The sequence below is a fragment of the Polypterus senegalus genome, chromosome 3, assembly GCF_016835505.1.
Source record: "Polypterus senegalus isolate Bchr_013 chromosome 3, ASM1683550v1, whole genome shotgun sequence".
In the NCBI taxonomy this organism is placed as follows: domain Eukaryota; kingdom Metazoa; phylum Chordata; class Cladistia; order Polypteriformes; family Polypteridae; genus Polypterus; species Polypterus senegalus.
In genome coordinates this window covers 263,031,523-263,057,442 of record NC_053156.1, presented here as the reverse complement: position 1 = coordinate 263,057,442, position 25,920 = coordinate 263,031,523, and the positions used below count along the sequence as shown (strand labels likewise).

The following is a 25,920-nucleotide window of genomic DNA, read 5'->3' as shown; positions in this document are numbered from 1 at the left end:
TTGTGCTGGTCTGTGTGCTACTGCAGCCTTTGCTTTGGCTTCCCTTTATATTATATGTAATATATAAAAGATATATTTAAAAAGAAGAAAGAACAAGAAACGTTTTATTAAACATTTTAAAAAGTCTTTTCTGCCTTGTCTGCTTATTTTGACCCTTAGAGAGTTAAATGGCCTCTCAGTGTATAAACCTTCACTTCATGTGTACTGTTCCCATCGTGAGCTGCAGGGTGGTGCAGGTGCCTTACACACCTCTGGGGACTTTGCACACTCTTGACGTATCAGTGTGGCCTTTTCTCCTCTTGTATGTCCCCCCAGTGACCCTCTGTGCATGAGGGGAGCCTACAGTGGACTGGCACTCCATCCACGGTGGGCTCCTGCCATTTTAGGCTGATACTGCAGTGGTCCACATTTGGATTAACCCGGTTTGACATTGTCATGTGCATGATATCTTATACAAAGACTGAGAACAGCCAAAAGAACATCTACTTCTGATAAGGCAGTTACTGGCTTGATGAATCCCAAACTTGCACGGATTTGTAATTGTTGAATTATCAGTAATGTACTTAAGGGAAAAAAATATATACAGACGCATAGGATGATGTCTTACAATGACGTACAGCATTTACATTAATAGGGAAGAACAATCAATGGCACCAGAACAGTATGAGAAGCACTCTGTGTCAAAACAGTGAATTTAGTGAGCGTGTAAGACAGAACCTTAAGGTGCGATAGCTTTTGGAGATGCTTATGTAGATTGTCACTTATGGCAGGCTGCAATTAAATAGGAGTATTTATTTACATTTACTTGTTTGTCTGACACTTTTATTCAGGGCAACTTACATTATTTGAGATACAATTGTTTTTTCAGTTGGAGCACAGGCAAGGAAAGGGACTTGCTTATGGTGGCAATAGTGGGATTTGAACCCACAACCTCAGATTCTCAAGTCCAAAGCCTTAACCCCAATGCCACACTACTTACCCTAAATTTTAATATACTCTGTCTGGGCTGACTTCTCTAATTGTAAAAATTAACACTTGTATTTGGATTCCAGTTCTACTCTTTGCCGTCATAGTAAGCATTAGCTGCTGTTGCTGCTACATTCTCACAGTTATAGGCACCTGCATTCATTTTTCCAGCAGTTCACTCTTGGTGCGCCATTTGTAGGTTTTCCCGGTGCTCTCGTTGGTTATCCAGTGTGTGCCACCACACTGGTTAGGTTAATGGATATATCTTAAGTCTTCATGTTGTGAGCAGGTCTGGTTGCGGTTAAGCATGGAAGTTGTGGTGCCCCAGAGTTGCGCCTACCTTGTGCTATCCAGATATGCTCTTATTTACCAGAATTCCAAATGAAAAAGTAAGTTTAGAAAGATTTTTGCCAATTCATCTGTTTAATTCCTGTGTTTGATTAAATTACAATCGGTAATACTGAACATTTCATTACAGAATACCTTGTGTACAAATACCATATAGAAGAGTAGGAGCCATTTTAGCTCATATCATCCCGCATTCTTTTTACTATACAGCAATAATTCAGTATTGATTATACAGTTATGAGGATACAATTTTGATGAACTTTAAAAACAGAATAAGTAAAAAAAAAATCATTTTCACTCCAATTAAAATACTTCATATTTTTCTTTAAGTTCTTTACAAGTCTAATAAATTAATGCGTAATATTTCTTTAGATTACAAGTCATCTTTATTTTTGATCAGATAAGGCTGAATTAGACTTCACAATTCCAGCTTTGACACTTTGCAAGACTTTGTGTGCTGGTAACTGCAGGAAGAGCGAGTGATGCTCGGACTTCTCTTTTTCCACAGGGGTAGAATCAGTATCTATGACAAAAAGAAACAATGGGGTAAATGAAGACATTTTTAAAAACAATTAATAAATCATCAACCCATTTTCAAACATTCTTAGTCCAAGTTACGGGTCACAGAGGTTAGTAAAATATTCCTGCAGCACTGGGTTGTAAAGAAAGAAATCAACCCAGAACAGGATGTGTGTCCGCCTCAGTGGACAATCACGTGGCCAGGATTCAAAGCCAGTTTCACACTCATGGCTAACCACTCCACCTCCATATTGGTACTGAGAACTCACATAAACACAGGTAGAGACATTTTCAAAAAAGCAGACACAAACTCATATTTCTTTTTCTGTCTATTTTAGATGCTTATTATTGTTATTAATACACTTTAATAGTATTGTTAATGAAATTCGCCAAAGTTTGCACTATTTTCATTAGCTGACCATGATTAGAATATTAAAATACTTTGGTGCTCTGGAGAGCTTCATTATACGTTAGATCTTCTCTGCTAAATTAAGCGCCTCGCCGAGTAGCACAGATCAGGTAATGAGAGGAATTTGCCTTTACACACCGGTACTCCAAAGTCCAACTGGAGAATCCGAGTCCGGATCACCAAAGTCCTTGGACTCAAAGATTGGTTTGAACGGTCTGCTTCCCCAAGCCCCACATATACAGTGGTGTGAAAAACTATTTGCCCCCTTCCTGATTTCTTATTCTTTGGCATGTTTGTCACACAAAATGTTTCTGATCATCAAACACATTTAACCATTAGTCAAATATAACACAAGTAAACACAAAATGCAGTTTTTAAATGATGGTTTTTATTATTTAGGGAGAAAAAAAATCCAAACCTACATGGCCCTGTGTGAAAAAGTAATTGTCCCCCAAATTCTATTACAGTGACCTCCTCTATCACATTTTGGTAAAAAAAAAAATATTTCAACACAGCTGTTTTAGAAATGTTGGCAATAAAAAGTAAAGAAAGAAGCATTTCATTTGAAGATCATGGATTCAAAACACTGGTTTACAGCTAATGACTTGTAATGCCAATTCGAGTATCACAGACAGAATGCAACATGAAAACCCTATTACATGGCCCATGGTGCAATCCTCATGAAGGACCTTTATATTATTTCACAAGGGACATTGTGAATCTGCTGTCTAGTGTTAAGGTAATTTACTTTCACTACAAAAATTTGAAACCATTTTATCATTATACTTTTACAATTGGCGAGTCTGACCATGCAGCTTTAGGTTCCTTGGTGTCCAGATAACTAGTCGCCTTTTTTGATTTGTCCTGACCGGATACATCACAGTGTAGTTTGTTAACCCAACTATTTAAAAGAACTGTTCATACAGCTTCAAAAAAATCTCTGGGGCTCACCTTCCACAAGTTCATACCATCTACTCAACCAGATGTTGAAGGAGAGCTGAATCCATTATCTCAGATGACAGCCACCCAGCTGCTCCAGTTTTCACTTCTGCCTTCTTGAAAGCAATTCCCGAGCCTCACTATTTGCTCCACTTGCTTAAGAGACAGATTCTTCCCCCAGGCCATATGGCCACTAAACTCTCAGTAACCTAATCTTACATGCCCTACACTGTACCTACCTGTTGGTTTATTTGTAATTATATTGTTAGTTACATTTGTATTCCCATCTAACATCCCTCATTTAACTCAATCTTTATGTACAGTTCTGTTTCGTACTTGACACGTATCTTCTGTAACTTATGTATTTACTGTTTTTATTAATACATCATTTTATTGTTTAATTGCTTGAACATACTTTCCTGTCCTGATCCCCCCAACACAACACAAAAGTGGCACAAGATTTTCACCTTGCCCATGCAGTGTAACTGACAAAGTATTTCTAATCTAATCTATTCTGACTCTGTTGTAGGCCATCTCCTTCTCGGTTTAGAACACCAGAAAGTGCAAGCCATTACCTGCAGCTGGTCAAGTCCAAAACATGCATAACCTCCAGCAGTTAACAAAAGGTTTACAAAGTTGCTACAGTAGATGGAGCTGGACTTTATATACACTCACATACACATTTGTTATTACGATTAACAGCTTACCCTTCAAATTTAGATTTCAAAAATAACATTAGGTCTTTTACCTGTCCTGTCAACATGGACACTGGTAGGCAGACAGCTTTCAATGTCAGCATATTCCAGAGTTACGACAAATGGATGCACCACTGCTTCACAAAGGAAGCTGTAACTTAGGCTGATCACACTGTACAAAGAATTCTTTACAACAGCCACAGTATCCATAAATTGCTCCTGCAAAGGGAAAAAATAATTAGGTATTGTCAGATTCTTACAATACATTACAAAAAACAGTCGAATTTAGAAGTTTTTTTCGAGTTTACAATGGAAATTTGCTTTTTTTGTCCCTCATAAAATCATGTGGGTCAAAATTTTCATTTTCAGACAATATGTTGAAATATCAGAAACTTGTTTGCTTTGTTTTTCCATCACAGACATGAAACCAAAGTAGGTAAAGTCATTAGTGCAGCCACTTTGCTATTTTGAAACATGTGTTTTCTTGATTTTGGAAACAGTTCAGTAAATGTATTAATGTAATGAATGTACCGAGAGTAATAGCAAACAAATCCTTAAGACTGAAATGGTCAGTACCAGATACAAAAGGTCGTAAAGAAAAAAAAAAGATTTTATGTTTATTTAGAAAAAATACAATTTACTAAAACAATACCTAACATAAGCATGCATGCATCACTTTTGCCATGAGGGTTGTGATGCTAAGCCAAGCGGGGAAAATACAAGCTTCCCTCTTCCCAGTCTCTAGCTTCTCCTCCTCCAATATAGGATTCGCAGAACCGACAAGAACAAGAAAACCCCAACCTAAAGCTCAAGTCAAGCATGAGGGAGGGGTTTACCATCAGGCAGTTGGGTAGTTAGGTGATCCATGTGGCGCCTAATCAGGTTTGCCCCTAAAAATGACATGGACCAATAAGAGGTATCTGTTCAGTTTGAATGCCTGCAAGGGTGAGGATCACAAATGATTCAAGGAATTTATCCTATTCTAAAACCATCATCTCAAATTTTAAGCCCTGTATCTTTAACCACATGGATAAAGAGCCATTTTTATTTAAAATGTGCAACATTCACCCACTTTCCAAAGCTCCTCTTGCCTTTTCAATGCTATTGAATCTAACCGTGTCTTATCTGCATTTGCCAGTTGAGAAAAAAAAAAAATCCATCATATTAAGTAGTGTAGCACCACCCATAAACTTCATCTCAACATGTCTGAGATGTTATGGAAAACAAAGTACCTAGAGACACCAATAAATGAGCTGCTCAGGGTCCTGAAGCTGTAGAATTTGTACCCAATCTACAACATAGCTTACTCTATATGTGTTTGTCAGTTGAAGTCATGTTGTAATATGTTACAGTTACAAACATTTTAAGGGCTTTTTAGCCGATTTCTAAATCTTTCAACATTAGTCTGATTAATCTGAGAACACGGTCATTCTTCAGCCATGGTCTTACGCCTTTAATTTTCTTCTTTCAAATTCCTGACTCCTATAAATTTTTTTTTACTTTTGTAGGCATCATTGTCTTTTCAGAGATCTTTCTGTTCTAGGCAGTTGTGTAAAAATGTTGTGTTATATTGGTCTTTCCTGCAATTAAAAATTTCACTGTACTCTGAACAGGACGATTATTATTATTACTATTACTACTATATGCAGTGATACTATCAGTCAGCATAATAAAGTTACACCACACAAAAGTTTCTCCTCTTATTCATTCCACATTCACCCGGTCAAGTCAGAAACTACAGATATTCTTATGGCATATTCAAGATGACTTCAGGATTGTGTGTCCAATCCAAACCATCTAACACCCATCAACCAAATAACTAGAAGCAGCTGACATTTTCAGTTGTTGCTCTACATTACTAACTAGGATTAAATCATTTTAGTATCCACGGAGTTCTCTTGTCTGTGATGTAGAGGATCTGGATGTTGCCACTGTACCACTTTGTCAAATTGATTAACTCATTCCCAAATATATTCTTGTTCTCATTGTATATCAACCCAATCACTCTGCTGTTATTGCAAATACAATTGACTGTACAGTCAAGGGTGAAAAGAGATTAAAGTGAAAGGTGAAGGCAGCATCTTAGAGAGGCTTAGGTATTTATTTTATCAAGTACTGCTTATTTTGCCTCCTGTAATTTGGCATATTAGAGTGGTTATCCACTCCAGAAGCCAGAAATCTAAGAGGAAAGAAGGGTGTTGAAAGCAAAGCTGTAATCAGTAAATAACATTGGCAGCTTGCCTATGATAATAATAACAGTACCCATTCCACTTTATTACACATAATTTATGGACTTACTTGTTTGATTTCTTTGTATGTGTGGATTACTTGGGTTGTTACTGACATTTGGTGAAAATTTCATGTCAATGGCCCAATCAGAAATATATTTACTGAGAAAAATCTTGACACGTTGAATAGTCATTTTCCCAGCTGTATGCCATTAGCAAACAGATGCACACAGAAAATGTGTTATTCTCTTTAAAAACCCAAAGAAAAGATAAATCTGTATGATTTTTTAAACAAAGATCAGATTTACATCAAAAGTCCTCCAGGACAAAGTGTGCCCATCGGTCTTCAAAAGCTGGCATTCATGTTTAATTACAACAAAAAGACTAAAACAGAGTTCATTACCTGTATCTGTTGTACTTGATACTTCCTACCTTCATAGGCATTAAGGTGCTTGCGAATCAAATAAAAGAACATTTGTATGTTGCTTTGGAGATGTTGTTTTTCAAGGGGTTCTAGTTGAATACAACTTGGAAAATTGTGACGCTGGATTGTTACTGGCTGAGAAATGGAAATGTCCATGTAGTAAGTTTCCAAGAATTCACCTTCATAAGCGGTGATGAGACTACAATGAAGACTCTTTTTCAGTTTTGATTCCTCCACACTCCATCCACCTATTCAGGTAAAAAAGAAAAATTAATTTAAAATGCTTAGTAAAACCAAAAAAAAAAAAAAATTACTGTGGTGAATGAAGATTCCGCAAAACGGTTAACTGGGAAACCTGAATTGACTAAATCAAATCACAGTTTTCCTTTCTGCAGTACAATACTGAAAAAGCCAATGTTTTTATTACAAGTATCTTAATGTACAGTATCAAAAGATGTAGGTAATATTTACAGCATTCATTTGACTATACTATCACAAAGCAGCTAGAAACTAAAACTAAACATTACAATTATTTTAGTAAGAAACCACTCTATTAAACTAATTTTTAAAAATATTTATTTAAACAGTTGATAATCTAGGCAGCCCAGTATATATACTATTAAATGCTCAGGAAAGTCACACCACTGTGATTGTGGTATCAAAAAATACGTAAGTAAGGCTTTCATAAAATGGTTTCCACGAAAAAGCCCCTACAAAAGAACACAGCACCAAGGTTTAGTTTCACAATGATGAATTTGAATGCTAAAACAATATTCTTTGGAAAGATGAGTCCAAAGTGGAGTTATTTGATCAATATGCACAATGAAATGATAGTCAAAAACCAAACGCAGCATATCACCACAAGAACCTCATATTATCAATTACACCTGGTAAAAGGTGAGGATTTAAGGTTGTCTCACAGTTCTAAGAACTAGATGCTTTACAGTCAGCTTCAAAGTCATTGAATATCTATAAACATCTTTTTAAACCACAGCATTATACTTGAAAACATGAGAACACCTATCTGTCAGCTAAAGCTTGGATAAAATGTGATCAGGTAATGTTTCAAAAATTTAAGCACACCAGAAGATTTACAATGGAACAAATGAAGAAAGATAACCATTTTTGAAGTGGTCAAGTCAAAGTCCAGTTCTTAATCCACTGAGATACTGCAATAAGTTCATAAATAAAGATCTCCAGCTATCAATTAACTGAAGCAGTGCTATAACAAGTGATAAAAAAACTCCAAGAATGTGATATAAGAAACTAATGAATTGATACTTCAAGTTACTGCTATAAAAGATGGCCCTACAAGTTACTGAATTATGGTGTGTGCTTGATTCCACATGGCTTCAGCAGGTTGGCTTATCGAAATGGTAAACAAAAACTACAAAGTAAAAATAGTTTCACTTTATTTCTCATCTGAGGTTATCTTTATAACATTGTAGGACTTTATGATGTTTACTTTTCAATATGGAAAACTAAACAATTTAAAAAAGGCAGTCATTTTTTTCACATGGCTGTACATGAAGAAGGCAGTTAAGAGGTAGCACATGCTTTACCAGCAGCAAGAGCAATTACATATTCCTTGCATTTACTCCCCAGACTTTTTGTTCATTACCTTTTACGACATTCCTTCACCCGTTTACAATTTACTGCTATTTTGCGTCATTTCCAAACTTCAGGAATTGCCACAGTTCAAAAGGGATGAGATTGAGAGTGATAAAGCCATTGCAAAATACTCAGCTTGACCTTCTTAACCCATTCTTTTGTAGATCTGCTGACATTTTGATGGACCATCAAATTTATCATTTTTTAAATACACCATACAAAAACTAGAAGATCAAACACACACCGGTCATCTGGTAGATGGAGCACATGTACTGCAACTCTGAAACTTTGTTCCATTGAGCAGATATTTCTGAATCTGACACTGGATCTTGCTCTGGATTTCCTTCTTGGTTGATATTTATGGATGCTTCAGTAATCTGTAAATGTAAAAGTCAATGTAGAAGATAATAAAACATGAATTCAGAATATTTGCACATTATTATATTGTCTAGCAGGAGCCTTGGCTAACAAGAAAATAGTTTAGGTATACCTGGTCTTTTAAAAATAAGTTTGAAATACACCATTGCAGCCGTACACTTAAAACAAAAATCAACATGGAAAGAATATTTGGTATTTGAAGGAAAAAGGCACAAAACACACAAACAATAGATTTAATGCCAGCCCAGTCCAGAGTTTCATTTCATTTATTAACATTCAGAGGAACTACAACCAACAAAACTCCACACCATTCAAAACAACCCAAACCACTTTAGACAAAAAAAAATCCTAACATCTATAAACAGTATCAGGTAAATTCCATTAGATAAACAAGGGGTGATAAAATAATGTGAAAAACTAAAATGAATTTGAAATGTACTACTGAATAATGCAGCATGTATTCTTCTTGTGTAACATCCATCCAGCCACTATATACTAACTACAGGGTCACAGGGGTCTGCTGGAGCCAATCCCACAACACAGAGCGCAAGGCAGGAAACAAACACTGAGCAGGGCGCCAGCACACCGCAGGGCATGCATACGCACACACACACACACACACACACACACACACACACTAGGGACAATTTAGAATTGCCAAGGCACCTAACCTGTATGTCTTTGGACTGTGGGAGGAAACCCACACAGACACGGAGAGAACATGCAAACTCCACACAGCGCTACCCACTACCTCTTGTGTAACACAACTATTAAAATCAATTCTTGTACAGTTTATCTAGTAAACATTTACCATAGCATGATTTACAGGATCTCATTATTTAATTTAGCCCAGAGTATTAAATTAATAACAACAATAAATTCTTCTTGTATAGTTTAAAAAAAAAAATCTTAATTCTCCTTTGCAAGGCTAGATAGAGTTTGGATTCCAACAACATTCAGTTTCAACTTATATGGACTAGCAAAGCACATTATCAATATTTTCTCACAATTACCATTTTTAACTATTAAAAATTTATATGGATTTATATGGTATTTTTCAAGGCAGTAGTAATAAAAATGTAAAAAAAATAGAAATAAGGAAAAAAAAAAAAAAAGGATTTTCTAGACTGGTATTGCCTATTTCAAACACCTATTGCTTCATACCTGTCTCTGTGCAAGCTTACTTCGAAGATGATCTCGGTACGACCTCAGCTTTACAATGTCCTCCTTTTGCTTCAATAATCTACTTTGCTGCTGCATAGACTTTTGCTGTTTGTGGGACAGTTTTTGAGCTATTTCTTCTAAATACTTTAAATGATTAAGAATACCTGAGGATATAACAGAAACAACCAAATGAATAAAATTTAGATTAATATTTTAATGAGTAAATACAGATCTTTATACTAGACTGTCTATAATCACATCAAATAAACCTATAAAAGAAATGATTTTGTCATTTTAACAAAACAAGTGGTTTTCTACCGAGAAACCTAAAATCTTTCTTTTTTAAATTGCACATGAAACCATATTAAATACAGATATTCAGATTCAAAGGTTTATTAAAATTAATTCTAAAAATCTCAAAAATATACATAAATTAAATATTTAACTATCTAGTTGTATCAATCAGTGAACTTCAGTAACAAAAATGTGACACTGCCATACAATGAACTTGTGAGGATTTGCCATACATACCTGGAGCACATCACTTCACATTAAGATAAAGGAGACAACAGGGTTTTTTGTTTTTTTTTTTTATGTTAAAAAAAAAAAAAACCAAAAAAACCCAAACACACACACCTTTGAAACCACCATTCTACATATAGATGACATTCCATGTACAGTAATACCAAAACTAAAAAATAAAACTGAGGTTGCAGCTCTTCCCTCAGCCTTAAAAAAGGCACCATTTAAAAAATAATGATTACATTTTAAAACAAAAAAAAAAAAAAAAAGTTGACTTGCCTCATTAAAACAATTAAGGTTGTGAAATATTAGGCATTTAAAAAACATAAAAAATGTATTAAAATATTAATAAAATATGCAAGACAATAGAAAACTTGCAACAAAATACTGTTTACACCATAGCAATCATTCATATCAACAGTTCAGCAAATACCCTTAATATCATCTGGGTTGTAGGCTGCAAAATTAATATATTTTGTTAACTGAATATTCTTGTATCCATCCTAGCATTTTGACATGAATGAAGATGAGAAAGTTCCTCTAAATCCTACAACCACAAACTGGTATTGCACTGTAGCAGCTACGCTGGTACTTCATCTTCAATGGAAATGATCATCCTAGCATGTCTTGCAAAAATGTAAAAGTTAGGCATTTCGCATCCATTAATAGAGCTCTGAATCCTTTCAATAATATTCCTGTTTTTCAGAATATTCTCCCGATGTAGTCACCTACACAGCATTAAATCAGCAGGACTATGAGCCTTACTCCATCCTACAGTATTTGAGTCATTGCACTTCAACCAGCAAAGTTAGTATGTCCCACCCTTTTTTCCCTATAAATTCAAATATAATAATTTCTTCTGCCTATCAAAGACATATAAGCTGAATAACCCATTAAATATTTTCAATAACTTGTTAAAAAATGCTAGAAATATATTTGATTTCAGTCTCTCTCTTGATCTACAAAACATCTAATAACAGTAACATCTCCACATGAAGAAAAACGATTTTATATTTTGGCAGCGAGTCAGTCTGGATTTACTGGAAGAAGTCGTAGAACAATTGTCACTCGGGAAACAGCTTACTATCCTGGACAGTGACTCTGACCCGTTGTACGAGGTCTTGGCTAAAGAGACAAGCACATCAATAACAGACCAAGACAACTATGTTGCTCCAAGGAGTGCTACATGAGGTCATTTCCAACTTAAGCCATCAGACTCTAATGATTCAACCTGCAGTCGAGGTGGTTTGCAATTTCCTTTGAGATTAATAAAGCTTCCATCTATCTGTCAATTAAATAGACTGTAGTCAATGTCAGTTTTAAGTGATCAAAAACAGCATATACAGCATCAGCATACAGATAACAGGGATCCCCCCACAACCCTAATGTTCCCACAATCATAGTAGATATTAGTAATAAAAACTTTACCTTCATTGAAGTAATTGCGTGCATCATCCATTCTGGGGGAGTTTACTGGACTTTTCGTGTAACTGCATTAAAACAGAGAAAAGCAATTTACAAAAACAACAGAAACATTTTTGCAAAGTAAAATGGTGAAATAAGCAAGAAATAATAATGATAATAGTAACATATTTTGAACGGGTTATTAAAGCAGGGTAATAAAGAAAAGAAGAAAAACTTTGGGTAAAAGTAGATCAGAACAATGATTTAAAAAGTTTTAATTAGTGTAAGCCATTGTAATTTAGGGTGATAAGAAATTTAATATATCTACTTAATAAGGTGGAATTACATAATAAACAAGAATAGTTGTGCCATGTTCTTGAAATTTAAAAATGTATGTTACAACTTAAATGTTAACATCTAGTCTCGATTGTAATAGAAATGTCTCATTTTTCACCCTCTGATAGAAGTCCATGGAGGGCTAGCTCCCTTGGAAAAGTATCAAAAACAACATTAAATGTGTTATCATTGATCTTGAAATCATTTAAAATGAAACACCACATGCTTATGTTTGAAATGTCCAATTTTTAACCTTCTGGGAGTGGCCCTTAGAGGGCTACGACCACCAGTTAAAAAAAAAACTGAATATCAAAAATATTAACATATTTGTGATCAGCAAAGTTGAAATAGCATAAAACAACACTCTGCAGATCTAGATTACCAATCCTCACTTTTTCAAAGGGTCAACCCCTGGGATCAGATGATGTGGAATGGACAACTCCAGTCCTAATTGCTTTGGTGTGGCCTTTATCATTATTTCTTGCACAAATGGTCCAAAAATGGCTTACAAACCTGCGATTTCAAAGCATTCACAAGCCATTCTTTTGAGCACAAAAAAACTAAAGCATGAAAACAGATTGTCAGTGTTCTTCTGCAAATATTACAATGTGTTTTTTACTATTGGGATTACATGAAATTGGTTGCCAAGTCCTTTCATTTTGAAGCACACTGTTGTGATTGCTATGTTGCTGTTATTTGTTTGATCATGTTGTATTTTGTTGAAATATTTTGTTCTCAATAAATGATGCAAGCTAGTAGGGATCCTACTCTATTGAGCCCTTGAGCAAGACCCTTGTGCTCCAAGGGCACTTTAGAATGGCTAACCCCACGCTCTGACCCCCAGGGATTAGTAAAGTATATCAAAATAAAAATAATAATAATAAAAAAAGATAACAGGAAAATTTAAGAACCAAATTTTGGACACTGACACAAGGCCATCAAATTCCAGTAATTACTCCTACAACAACTATTATACAGGGTGCCCACAAAAACACTCCTTGATTTTAAATGGTTACAAAATCTAAATTTATTGGAATATTCATGAACTTTTGAGGCCACAGTTTCATCAAATCATAAGGTTTCATATGGTATCTGTTGATTACATACACTCGATGTGCGCCCCACCTGTTCGTTACTCGGCAAACACCAATGCGATAATCGAGCTCGGACCAGACTCTCCGAAGCATATCCGGCGTGATCGCGTTTATAGCGTAAGTGATGCGTTCCTGCAGATCACCCATAGTTGCGGGTAGTGGAGTTACATGCACTCTGACATTTTACGTACCCCCAAACGGTAATGTCCGGTTGATCTCGCGGGCCACTTGAGGAACACCTGGTCATTTTGTCCAGCGTGATGAATCCATCACTTATATATAAGTTTTTAAGGTGAAAACATACAGGTGCTGGTCATAAAATTAGAATATCATGACAAAGTTGATTTATTTCAGTAATTCCTTTCAAAAAGTGAAACTTATATTAGATTCATTCATTGCACACAGACTGATGTATTTCAAATGTTTATTTCTTTTAATTTTGATGATTATAACTGACAACTAATGAAAGTCCCAAATTCAGTATCTTGGAAAATTAGAATATCAATTAAGACCAATGCAAAAAAAGGATTTTTAGAAATGTTTGCCAACTGAAAGGTATGAACATGAAAAGTATGAGCACGTACAGCACTCAATATTTAGTTGGGGCTCCTTTGGCCTGGATTACTGCAGCAATGCGGCATGGCATGGAGTCGATCAGTCTGTGGCACTGCTCAGGTGTTATGAGAGCCCATGTTGCTCTGATAGTGGCCTTCAGCTCTTCTGAATTGTTGGGTCTGGCGTATTGCATCTTCCTCTTCACAATACCCCATAGATTTCTATGGGGTTAAGGTCAGGCGAGTTTGCTGGCCAATCAAGAACAGGGATACCATGGTCCTTAAACCAGGTACTGGTAGCTTTGGCACTGTGTGCAGGTGCCAGGTCCTGTTGGAAAATGAAATCTGCATCTCCATAAAGTTTGTCAGCAGCAGGAAGCATGAAGTGCTCTAAAACTTCCTGGTAGACGGCTGCGTTGACCTTGGACCTCAGAAAACACAATGGACCAACACCAGCAGATGACATGGCACCCCAAACCATCACTGACTGTGGAAACTTTACACTGGACCTCAAGCAACGTGGATTCTGTGCCTCTCTCTCTTCCTCCAGACTCTGGGACCTTAATTTCCAAAGGAAATGCAAAATTTACTTTCATCAGAGAACATAACTTTGGACCACTCAGCAGCAGTCTAGTCCTTTTGTCTTTAGCCCAGGCGAGGCGCTTCTGACGCTGTCTCTTGTTCAAGAGTGGCTTGACACAAGGAATGCGACAGCTGAAACCCATGTCTTGCATACGTCTGTGCGTGGTGGTTCTTGAAGCACTGACTCCAGCTGCAGTCCACTCTTTGTGAATCTCCCCCACAGTTTTGAATGGGTTTTGTTTCACAATCCTCTCCAGGGTGCGGTTATCCCTATTGCTTGTACACTTTTTCTACCACATCTTGTCCTTCCCTTGCCTCTCTATTAATGTGCTTGGACACAGAGATCTGTGAACAGCCAGCCTGTTTAGCAATGACCTTTTGTGTCTTGCCGTCCTTGTGCAAGGTGTCAATGGTCGTCTTTTGGACAACTGTCAAGTCAGCAGTCTTCCCCATGATTGTGTAGCCTACAGAACTAGACTGAGAGACCATTTAAAGGCTTTTGCAGGTGTTTTGAGTTAATTAGCTGAATAGAGTGTGGCACCAGGTGTCTTCAATATTGAACCTTTTCACAATATTCTAATTTTCTGAGATACTGAATTTGTGACTTTCATTAGTTGTCAGTTATAATCATCAACATTAAAAGAAATAAACATTTGAAATACATCAGTCTCTGTGTAATGAATGAATGTAATATACAAGTTTCACTTTTTGAATGGAATTACTGAAATAAATCAACTTTGTCAAGATATTCTAATTTTATGACCAGCACCTGTATACGTCTTGTATGGCAAATCTATCAAGTTAGTTCAAGGAATGAAATGAAGACGTTCAAGAATTAAGCCATGCCCGACAAATTTTACCTTTCCCAAAACAGCACACAACCCGACTGGCCATAAAGCAAGTGCTACAACTAACACATACTTACATACAATTAAAAGCAGTAGCAACAATGTAAATGACGTGTTATTAACCACTCTGTACAATTAAAGTTGTTTTTTACCTACTTATTGTGCACGTATACTTTATACCGGCATTTTAATCACTTTTATCACTTATTTCCCCTTGGGATTAATAAAGTATCTGTCTATCTACTTTACTTGGATTTGATACATTCATTAATCTAACATAACTCTTACAAGCTAAACATCTGTAGGAGTATTTATTAAAAGAAACACGGTATTGCTTCACTGATACATTTTACAACTGTAGTGGTAAAACCTTAAAAATCGTTCCTAAAAAAGAGCAAGATTTTTGAAATGTAGCGGTGTTGTTTCATCGATTAACAACTGCCAAACACGCGTACCTTTTCAAACGAAAGCTCTCTCCTTGCGACGAGCCCTGCTGCACTAGCATTACAAAAAACCCGCGTCAAAATATAACCTTTGACCTGTCACGCCCTTCCTGCGTAAAAGAAAATAATTCATTCGACTATAATATTTAAAAGTGTATAAGACATCTAAACATTCATTTGACGGGTGTGTGTTTAAGTCACAATATCATAACTGATAATTTCACAGTTCTGTTGGGGGTTTCGTTTTGCAAGGGCGACTTCCGTTTCCGAGGTCTAAAGATGGCCGGAGCCGGAGGAGGCTCGGGCTCGGCGCGGAGACTTGTGCAGTATGTTGTGGTGCGTTCGGATTTGGTGCGATCCTTAGCATGGCCCCTGGGCGCTGTCATCACCCAGGCTTGTCACGCAGCTACTGCGGCCATCCATTTAAACTACAATGATCCGGATACACAGCAGTACCTGGCCGAGCTGGACAGCATGCACAAAGTGGTGCTCGAGGTAGGGGTGTGTAACAGCGCCTACTACCGTCGGAAGGGGGAGGATATATATATGTATATATGTAAATAGCCCAATGTATACCTAATACAGATTTGACAAGTTGTGTGGGGAGAAGAAAAATAAGCAATTTGGACAGAATTTGTGGAAAAATTTGAAATGGGCTTTTATTTTAGTAGGTCACATGAATCGGACATGCTGGGTTCGAGGGTTTCTCCCCGTAGTTGGGTTAGGTCGGCCGAATGATTTTTTTCCCATCAATTTTTAATCTTTCCCTCCCACGTTAGATGTGTTTTAGGGCGTGCGGCGATTCCAGATTGGTCGAGCATGAGTGTCGTTCTCCTCTTACTGTTGTATACCATTTGTGCCAAAATTAAAGAATAAAATGACAGCTATGAAGTAATCACATGCGAAAGTTAAGCATAGATAATTAACAAACTGAAAAAATTAAAGGCATATTTATTATGAAATACAATGCCGTCATTTTATGTTAATTATATTTTTGGTATATTGCACATAATCATTACAGGATTAATTTCAAAATAGTCTCATTTTTAAGGACCGTTTATTTCACAGTGCAGCTTTTTAAGTAGCCATTCTAATGACAGCACAATTTATTTCAGAGCCTCGTTTCGTTATGATTTGGCCACCTTGTGCACCGTCAATCCGCTTACTGTCTTACGTTTACCTCAGCGTATGCGTATTGAATGTTTAGCGCTATTTGCATGCAAACTGGCCAACTATCGAGGCAGTAAGAGTTGCAATAGTTAGTTTTGCAGACGAAATGTAGAGAGACGGCCGCCCCAAGTGTAAGCGACAGCAAATTAAAACAAGACACGGCGGGCAAAATATGGAATTGGGGGTCGGCATGAAAATGTGTGAAAACATTAAAAAAATTTTGCTCGAGGGACATCAGCATTAACTGGTGATGCGCGCAAAACTGGAGCAAACGAAAAGGTCCGTACGAATGTAAAAGAAAAGAAGAATGATGATTGGTGTAAAGAACTGCCAATCACATCCGTGTGGCCGTTTGACGACAGAAGAGTTCAGACTGGAAGAATTTTTTGAAATGTATAGATACGCATATGCTTTTCATAACTGAACCATACAGCATATACTGTAGCTGTCGGCACATAACTTCAACGAAGATGAAAACATTTTTCAAACTTTACTTTCAGCTCCGATGCAGCAGTTCTTGTCTGATAAAAGAAAAGTTTGTTATTTTCGGTGCATGTATAACGTGATGTACTCAACCAAGATAAACCAAGACAAAGATCTAGGCCAGGGGTGTCCAACTCCAGTCCTGATGGGCCGCAGTGGCTGCAGGTTTTCATTCTAACCATTTCTTAATTAGTGAGGCGTTTTTGCTGCTGATTAACTCGTTTTGCCTTCGCTTTTATTGACGTGACTCAGACCCCTTAGTTGTTTCTTTTTCCTTAACAAGCAGTCAAATAATGAGACAAAACAAGCCTCCACATGACCAGCTCACCTGAAAATAAAGAAAGGTGAAGGTATCGGTCATCTTGGTCTGCTCAGGTCTCCAAAACATCCTGACGGTGGTCTTAGAAAAAACAGAAAATCAACAGTCTGCTGTAGCAGAATGTGAGCAGCAACAAGTCATGATATTCATTGACGGTTTAATTAACAGCAAGAATTGGCTTCTCATTAAGAAACGGGTTGAAATGAAATTGGCTGGAGTTTGACGTTCCAGTTTAGCTGGTCTTCTGTTGGCTCGTTTCACGTCTCATTTCTGTTTGGCTTGCATTTAATGAAGAAACAAATCAATTCAGAGGACTGAATCCTTAAAAACAGAGCTATTAAAATGAAGGGAAAAGGAGTTAATTAGCAGTGAAAACTGGTCGCTGATTAGGAAAAGGGTTGGAATGAAAACCTGGAGCACTGCGGCCCACCAGGACCGGAGTTAGACACCTCTGAACTAGGCTGAGCAATTTGATGACAAGTAGGAGATCTGTTAAAATGGTCACCATCACCGTGTTTTGCTTTAGGTTTTAGTCATACCTCATTTCTCAGCTTTGGAATGGCAAAATTGTGCAATAGGATTATCCAAGCACCAGTTTTCAAGCCATCTCCACCTCCCTTTCCTGTGCCTACTAACCAGTTTCAGTTTAAATTTACCTCCTATTATCTACAGATGATGGATAGTTTTACTAATACTAATAAGGAATGTTGTTATAATTTGGATTAGCCTACATTTCATGAAAAGTCTGTCAAGTTGTTTTTGTGTGATGTTCTATCAGTGACAGTGTCTATCAACAAATCCCAAACAGACACATCATCCAGAGGCCTTTCATTCTGTCAAACGTGTTTGATTAGCAATTCTCTAAGATGTTCCAATATTTCATCCAGACACTTCTTAAAGGTTGCCAGGGTTTCAGTTTAAACTACATGGCTCAGTAATATGTTCCAGATTCCCACCACTGTTTTGTTAAAAAAAAAAAATGCTTTCTGGTTTCAGTCCTAAATTACCTGCCTTTAATTCCCACTGGTGTACTCAAACACATGATTTTGTCAACGCGTTTTTTTATTTTTATTTTTGTTAGATTTAAATTTTGGAGACCTGTGTCCGTATTTATCAAGTGTCTCAGAATTAATCCCAGGAATTGCACTAAAAGTCGTGACTAGTATATGATTTCATCCTACTTTAGATTAGGACATAATAAGTAGTTATGAAGCATCCTACTCCCAGTCGCAGCAAGGTTTAGGAGTCCACATTTTCAGAATGAATGATGTCATGATTTTTTAGCAGTTGGTGCCTCAAATTGGTGCTCATGCTGACATTTTGTAGTTTCAATGGAAAGTATAATGGTGCTTTGAAGTTTTATGATGGTAATGCTTAAACTTTGCTGCAAAGATAATAACCATAATAATAGTATTTAAAGTAGAAGGATAAGGAAGAAGGAAAGCACAGTAAGGTAGGATATTGTGCTTTGCTGCATGTAATCGTTGCCACTTTGCATGGAACACAGAGACATATAATGAGAACATTTATTTAACAATGTGATCCACAGTCGTACATTTACAATAATCATCTTCCCACTATTACAACCACAGAAAAGTCTTCATAAAGTAAATGTTACTGAAACTAGCTGTGGCTATTCTTGCACTATTTCTGAAGTGGTGTTCGCTCATTATTCCCAGATAATCTTGCAGAGTCGGTTGCTGTATCTGTCTTTCTGTTACCCCCTCTTATTTTCTGCAAGGCTTTGTTTATCTAAGCCCTAGCTGTCTCAACCTGCCTTCTTGAACCTTCCGGAGCTTGTAAAGTGTGGCTTTTGCCCAAGTGGTTTGTGCAATGCAGAGCTCTGTGTACCTGTATGATATTTCACTGTCAATCGGCCAGCAGCCCTGTTTATCTTCAAGATAATATGTTGGCTACTACAGGGTAGTCTGCACCGATTAGCACCTGTGATATCCTTTGCAATACGTGTGCTCAACCATACTTGAGGCAATAAACTTTAAGTTTGTGCCAGTTTGCATGAGTGGAGCATTACTTTAATATTACCTCACATCAAGGTCCAATATCAAGATTATATAACATTCATGATGTGATTTGTAGTAGGTTAAAGGAATACAGTTCACCCCCAAAATTCACGGGGGTTACGTTCCTAGAGCACCTGTGAATTGTGAAAAACCGCAAAATGCCTATTTTCATAGTTTAAACCCTAAATATGCCCCCAAAACACTTTAATTTAATTTTTAAACTTCGGCTTAATACATTACCTAAAAATAAAGAATGTATAGGTAAACCTGTATACTGTACTGCTATGTCTCCCGCAGTGCTAGAATGTAAAATGCAGATGTTCCCGCTCTATGTACTGTAATTCATGCAAGCGTGTTTTCATTGCCAGAAGCCTTAGACGGTGCAGCTCATTTCGGCGGCATCTTGGGGCTTTAATCCTTAAACTGCCAATACCTGTGGTTAATGCATCCCTGGACAGCAAATACTTTTTGCTGCACTTTAAGTGAACGTCACAATTAACAAAGAAAAAGTGAAATTTTAATGGAACACTCTTTTTCATGCAAAGAGCATCACAATTCCTGCAACACTAATCATTTTACACACTGCTAATGAACTGTAAAAACTATTTTAAAAACTACTGGAACAATATGTACAAAGTGCAATGCTTGGGGCACAGAATTGCACAGAAACACAGGAGATGGTAGAGACAGGAACTTTATTCAAACACTTCAAACAAACATGTCTCTTTCAGAAGTAAAAGGAGCTCAGTATGCAGTTAGTTATCGAATAAACAATAGTCAGGCATCATAGCACAACCCCCAACAGGAGCAGAGAATGTCTGGGGGAGGAGAGAGAAACAAAGCAATCAGCTGAAAAGGACCGGCACTGTTTAGGCTTTTAAGTAAATGTAGCGTTGCGTGAGAAGCCGCAATTGAGAAGACCGTGATTTATTGATTTTTATGGTGGAGATTCCAGGGACGCATTCAGCCTTGACCCAACACACGTGCACTCACAAACAGAGACAAAAACAAAGCAAACCGCTAATCAAACAGCAAATAAAGAATGTAATGAAAACAAATGAAATAGGAAAACGATACCACACCTGTTCCCCTTACGGCGATTACACATTAAATACAACAAAGCACAAACAAAACACACACAGTAAATCATGAAAAATGCCAATGGATGAAATGTAATGATGCAAATAGATAGTCCAGAGATCCGCACGTTGAATGGGAATGTACAGATAGTCCGACCGGTAGTTCCTGAAATGGTGAAGATGGGTGGACGGGTTCAGGAGCACATCTTCCTTTGCAGGATGGCCATGAATCCACTTACAGTTCTCATGTACACAGGCAGATGGCAGACGATCCAGATGCATGAAACGATCCAGGACAAAATGACAAAGTACAGGTAATCCAACAAAAAGGCAGACAGACAGGAACTTGAAACACACATTACAAAAACTTTTTTTTTTTTTTTGCTTTTGGTCACCGGCCCCCTTTTTAAAAGCCGCACTGACATCCTTTGACCTCAACAGCCCCAGCTCCCTCGGCAGAAGACCAATCGGCGCCACTGCAGGGACTGCTGGGAGTTGCAGTTTCAAATTCTGTTGGCTACTTTCACCATCCCAAGTCACATTATTCTCTACAGCTGCTTCCACTTCTCTCTACAGTACAGTATTACCACGAAAAAAGCCATAAAAATTGCAGAGGATATTTTTGCAGTTAACAATTATTACTTAGGTTCAAAGGAAAAATCCATGAATGACTGAGGCCACAAACTCTGAACTGCGACTTTGCGGGGGGTCTACTGTATCATTTATTTATTGTTTTTCATCTCTTCTACTTCTCTCTTGTTTAGGCACCAGATGAAGCATCACTCACTGGCTTGTCTGAAACACTTTCCCAGGAGGCCATAGCTCATAAGCTTTGGATTGAACAACCAGAAAACATACCTACCTGTCTGGCATTAAAGCCTTATCCAAAAGAAACCGTTCATCCTTTACTGCGAAAATTTAAACTGTTCAAATGAACACAATTTCTTCACATAGTTAAACTTGACTATTCTTTGCATCCTTGATGGAATGAAACTTTTGGAGGAACTAAATTAGCAAAGAAGAAATGTGACTGCTGCACGCTATGCTGAAAATCGTTCATGGATATGACTCACAAACTTTTTAAGATATATTGTTATTTAACCATTTTGCTGATGTCAATGACGTAATGGAAAATGAAGACCTTGATTTTTGTTCCATGATACCTGCGATACTGGCAAGGAACAAGCCTTCACTTTCTCATAGCAGGCTGATTTACAGTTGCTAGTTAACCTAACGTGGGGAGTGAAAGTTCACATAAATATATAATGTATAAAATTACTTCCATGTTACCATGAACTGCTAGTAGTTAAATGTAATTGTCAAAATCATGAGTTGAGTTTAAAAGAACAATGTAAAAGAAAAAGTACAAAGGCTAAAAAAGATGTAAAATCAAACATAAGAGGAGATCTCACAATAATAAAGACTGTGATTTCTGATTGACTCTCATTTTTGTAACTTCACAGATGCATGCTGTCTCTGGATGGAATGCTTTATTATGTCAAATCTCAAGAGGCTCCGATGAATTAGAAATTTTAATTCACAACAATGCAGATATCTGCACAGAGGACTTAAAAAAGCTTTAACCTTCTGTATGAAATCCTTTAAAACAGACAAAGCTATTTGATGTTTCTGCATTTAAATCCAGAAGTTGTGTTAAGTAAGCTTGCATGCATTTCAGCAGGGCTGTTAAACTCCAATCAAATTCAGGACAGTCTCTTTATTATTTGACAATTATTGCTATTATTGGAACGTCATTGTTTGCCTTAATTGTAATTGATTTGTCCTTTTATATAATTCAGTTAATTACTTCTGTATTAATCAGTTTTAAGTATATGTAGTGAATGTGACATTTCTACTAACAAATATTGACTTCATTTTACTTTTATAAAGCTCATATGCACTTAGAAGCTAAGCATGCTGTGCATCAGTATAGTTGTAAAATAACACGAAACGTAAATACAAAGCATTGTTTTGAGATAATAAATAACATTCAAGCAATTAAACATAAGGATATCTCATTACCGTTATAAAATTAAGAAACTTTCTTACTTTCACCTCTGTAACATATCCCATGTTCGCTCATTCCTCTCCTTTTCTAATGCTGAGAAACTTGTCCATGCTTTTATCACATCCCGCATCGATTATTGTAACTCGCTGCTGGCAGATGCCCCTTCTAATCTTATATCACAGCTCCAGCTTATTCAAAACTGTGCTGCATGAGTTCTTACTCGAACCATCAACAGTGAGCACTTCACACCCATCCTGCTTTGCTTTCACTGGTTCACTGTGTCTTACAGGATTGAATATAAAATTCTATTAATAACCTACAAAGATTTAAATGGCGTTGCACCAGACTACATCAGTGACCTTCTAAATCACTATGCTCCTGTTCGCCTACTAAAGTCCTCTAATTCTGGTAATCTTGTTGTGCCTCACACTAACCTGCACTCTATGGGTGACAGGGCCTTCCGCTCCATAGAACCAAGACTTTGGATTGACATCCGAAATTAATTAGATCAGCTGACTCCATTCGTTCTTTTAAAAAAACAACTTAAAACTCATCTATTTAGAAAGGCTTTTAACTTAACATTCTGCCCTTTCTTTCAGTTTAATCCTCTGTCCAGGTGCTCAGGATAGTTTGTGTGTCTGTTATATCACAAATTAGGTTATTTGTTAAGTTTTTGTTTTAGTATTAAATGTAGTATTTTACTTTAGGTTTATTTTCCTTTATTCTATTTAATGCTTTGTTATCTGTTTCATTGTTCTATTCAGGAAAACATTTGTATCCAATGTTACATATACCCTGCTGGTTTTTCTAAGACTCTGAGAAGCGCCTTGAGCATGGGAAAGGCGCTATATATATATATATATATATATATATATATATATATAATATTATTATTACTGCAGTGGGCTGGCAGATGCCCAGGGTTTGTTTCCTGCCTTGCGCCCAGTGTTGGCTGGGATTGGCTCCAGCAGACCCCCCCAACCCTGTAGTTAGGATATAGCGGGTTGGATAATGGATGGATGGATTATTATTATTATCCTTAACATATCAAGAAGTACTTTCCTCTACTGCTGACAGATTATGGTGTGCTGCGTGAGCCACATTATACAGTGAAATATGGAGCAGGGAAGAGTACCTCAAAGGTTCAATGTCACTAGTAATAATATGTGAGCTACAAAGGGAGCCAGCAGCTAACTTGGTCCCATTTGTGCCTATATGTATTTATCGTACAATGTTTGTTTCACATAAATATCTGTAAAAGTGAAGGAGCAAGAAGTACTGCATCTGCTGTTGATACACAAAACACCTGAGTGATCTCTGAAAAAGAAAATCAAAAACATATTAAAAATGAACTTGAATGGGAGAACTAACAATTGATTGGATAAAAGGTTTCATAAACAGTAAAAAAATGTCCTCTGATTAAAAAAAGTAGCTGAAAAAAGGTCTGATGTAGTCTCCCAGGAATGAAAGTGTCCTGCACTTGACCGTCACTTTGTCCAAAATGTTTTTCGACCTTGCATGCATTTTATCTTGGATGATCTCAGACTTCCCACAACCTAGAACTGGATAAGCAAGTTAGAAAATGTCACTGGAGAATTTTTAAAGGTGTGATCAAAAATGCCTTATCTGTGCACCTCTTCTTGAGACTCTTTTGAGTATTTGAGCTGTAGAAACATAATTAGTGAAAATATAAGAATAAATGGGGTCTTGTGGCTCAGTGGTAACAGTGCTCCCTCAAACTCAGGACACTGGAGTTCACGTCCTGAGTGCTCCTTGTATGGAGTCTTCATGTTATCCTTGTGTCTCTGTGGGTTTCTTCTGGGTGCCCATGTTTCGTCACACAGTCCAAAGACACGCATGTTAGGTGGTTTCGTGATGCTAAATCAGCCCATAAGAGTATTCACCCTGTGGTGGGCTGGCACCCCATCTAGCTTTTGTTCCTGCCATGCATCTCATGCTTGTTGAGATAGACTGTGGCTTCCCTGAAAATTCTGCTCTGTGTAAGAGCGTAGAAAATGGATGAATATGAATAAACATATATATGTTAACCCAAGATAAAAACACAATGAAAGATGAATTATTAAGTGATCTGACAACCATACCCAGAAGTACAATGCAGGTATGAAGAATAAGGAACAGGGATGATTTGGAAATGTGAAGAGAAGATGTGCTCTGGATGTCTGATTTTTGTTGTTTTATGTAAATGACAGAATGAAAAAGGGATGAGAATGTGGCAGAACTTTTCTGTACCTGGAACACATTTATACACCACCTACTCTTGTCATTTAGCCCATTACCAGCTGTCACAAAAAAAGGGACAAGCTCAGAACACTTTGGAAATGTGAAGCTGCTGGAAAGTTGTTACAGAGTCGTCTCATTCTTCCCCTGCATTTTCTAGTCTTGTAATCTGACATCCACAGGCAACAAGATCATCACCTGTAGTTGTTGAATTTGACTAGAAGTTGTGTAATGTGCCACTACCTCTACAATTTTTCATTAACCTGATTTTTTTTTTTTCTGTAGAGGTGTCAAGTAGGCTTAAGGTGGCATTGCACTCTGATTGTTAGTGCTGCTTCCTTACAGCTCCAGGGACATGGGTTCAGTGTTGGGCTCAGATACCCGTGAAGTACAGTAGAAGATTCAGTGCCCCCACCACCCCTTGTTAGGATGTTTTTTTTCTGGTTTCCAATCATATCTTGCATATGTAAATGTTAAGCTAATCAAGCGACTCTAAATGAGTCTGTTTTGAGTGACAGGACCAAATAATGAGCTGACATTCTGACCAGAGTTTGATCCTGCCTTGTGCCTGATGCTTTTATTTGAAAGAGCAACAGATTATCAACAACAACCCGCACACACCTACTCGAAATTGCCCTGTAGAAAGGGCTCTATGTCACATTAAAAACTACTAATGCCCATGCAAATTGGCAGACACAGCGAGTCCCAGTGGAGAATAGGGGAAAATTAAGAGATTAAGATTAGTGGAGTGGCACAAATCCTTTGCCAACCAGAAGCAAACCAAGTGCACAGCAGTTCAACACTTTTCTATATTGGAACCAGATGATCCATTGAACCATGCCGCTGAATATTGCAAGCAGAGTTAGATTTAAAAAAAAGAGAATGCATATAGGAAATGAGTCAGGACATTTCCAGTGAGAGGCTAATATAAAATTAGCATAGATTGGTACCCAGACAGAATAACCTTCACTGGACAGGAATCAAGGTAAGTCATGAGAGGTCCAGGAGAAGAGATAGATGAATCAAAATGGGAATGTTAACAGAAAAAATATTACACTGTTAGAAACTTTTGTCCAAAAGTATAAACTGGACTACAATCCTAAAAAATATGTAGAAAAGTGCTAGGGGGAAGATGAAA

General features: G+C 37.2%; 2 protein-coding genes across 2 annotated transcripts; one reads left to right on the top strand and one right to left on the bottom strand.

Moving 5' to 3' along the window:
- Positions 1-1,370: 1,370 nt before the first annotated feature.
- cenpo (centromere protein O) lies at positions 1,371-15,563 on the bottom strand. The gene is made up of 7 exons (XM_039749035.1): positions 15,477-15,563; positions 11,632-11,693; positions 9,682-9,845; positions 8,384-8,516; positions 6,508-6,776; positions 3,930-4,095; positions 1,371-1,837 (listed from the first exon to the last, which is right to left on the bottom strand). Exons 1-7 carry the CDS (start codon positions 15,524-15,526, stop codon positions 1,701-1,703), a joined length of 981 nt encoding a protein of 326 aa, XP_039604969.1. The 5' UTR covers positions 15,527-15,563; the 3' UTR covers positions 1,371-1,700.
- Positions 15,564-15,724: 161 nt separating this feature from the next.
- ptrhd1 (peptidyl-tRNA hydrolase domain containing 1) lies at positions 15,725-21,972 on the top strand. Its single transcript, XM_039749032.1, has 2 exons — positions 15,725-15,959; positions 21,301-21,972. The coding sequence occupies exons 1-2, from the start codon at positions 15,744-15,746 to the stop codon at positions 21,469-21,471; spliced, it is 387 nt and encodes a 128-aa protein (XP_039604966.1). The 5' UTR covers positions 15,725-15,743; the 3' UTR covers positions 21,472-21,972.
- Positions 21,973-25,920: the final 3,948 nt, after the last annotated feature.

What these genes read in the sequence shown, in the direction of transcription:
- cenpo (XM_039749035.1), bottom strand. Translation starts at nt 15,526, where the DNA reads ATGCTAGTGCAGCAGGGCTCGTCGCAAGGAGAGAGCTTTCGTTTGAAA. An exon ending in GAGAGCTTTCGTTTGAAAAG is followed by an intron (nt 11,694 to 15,476) that starts GTACGCGTGTTT and finishes GTTTTAATGCAG; the next exon opens with TTACACGAAAAGTCCAGTAA. An exon ending in CTCCATCTACCAGATGACCG is followed by an intron (nt 6,777 to 8,383) that starts GTGTGTGTTTGA and finishes TTACCTGAATAG; the next exon opens with GTGGATGGAGTGTGGAGGAA.
- ptrhd1 (XM_039749032.1), top strand. Translation starts at nt 15,744, where the DNA reads ATGGCCGGAGCCGGAGGAGGCTCGGGCTCGGCGCGGAGACTTGTGCAG. An exon ending in TGCACAAAGTGGTGCTCGAG is followed by an intron (nt 15,960 to 21,300) that starts GTAGGGGTGTGT and finishes TCTCTTGTTTAG; the next exon opens with GCACCAGATGAAGCATCACT.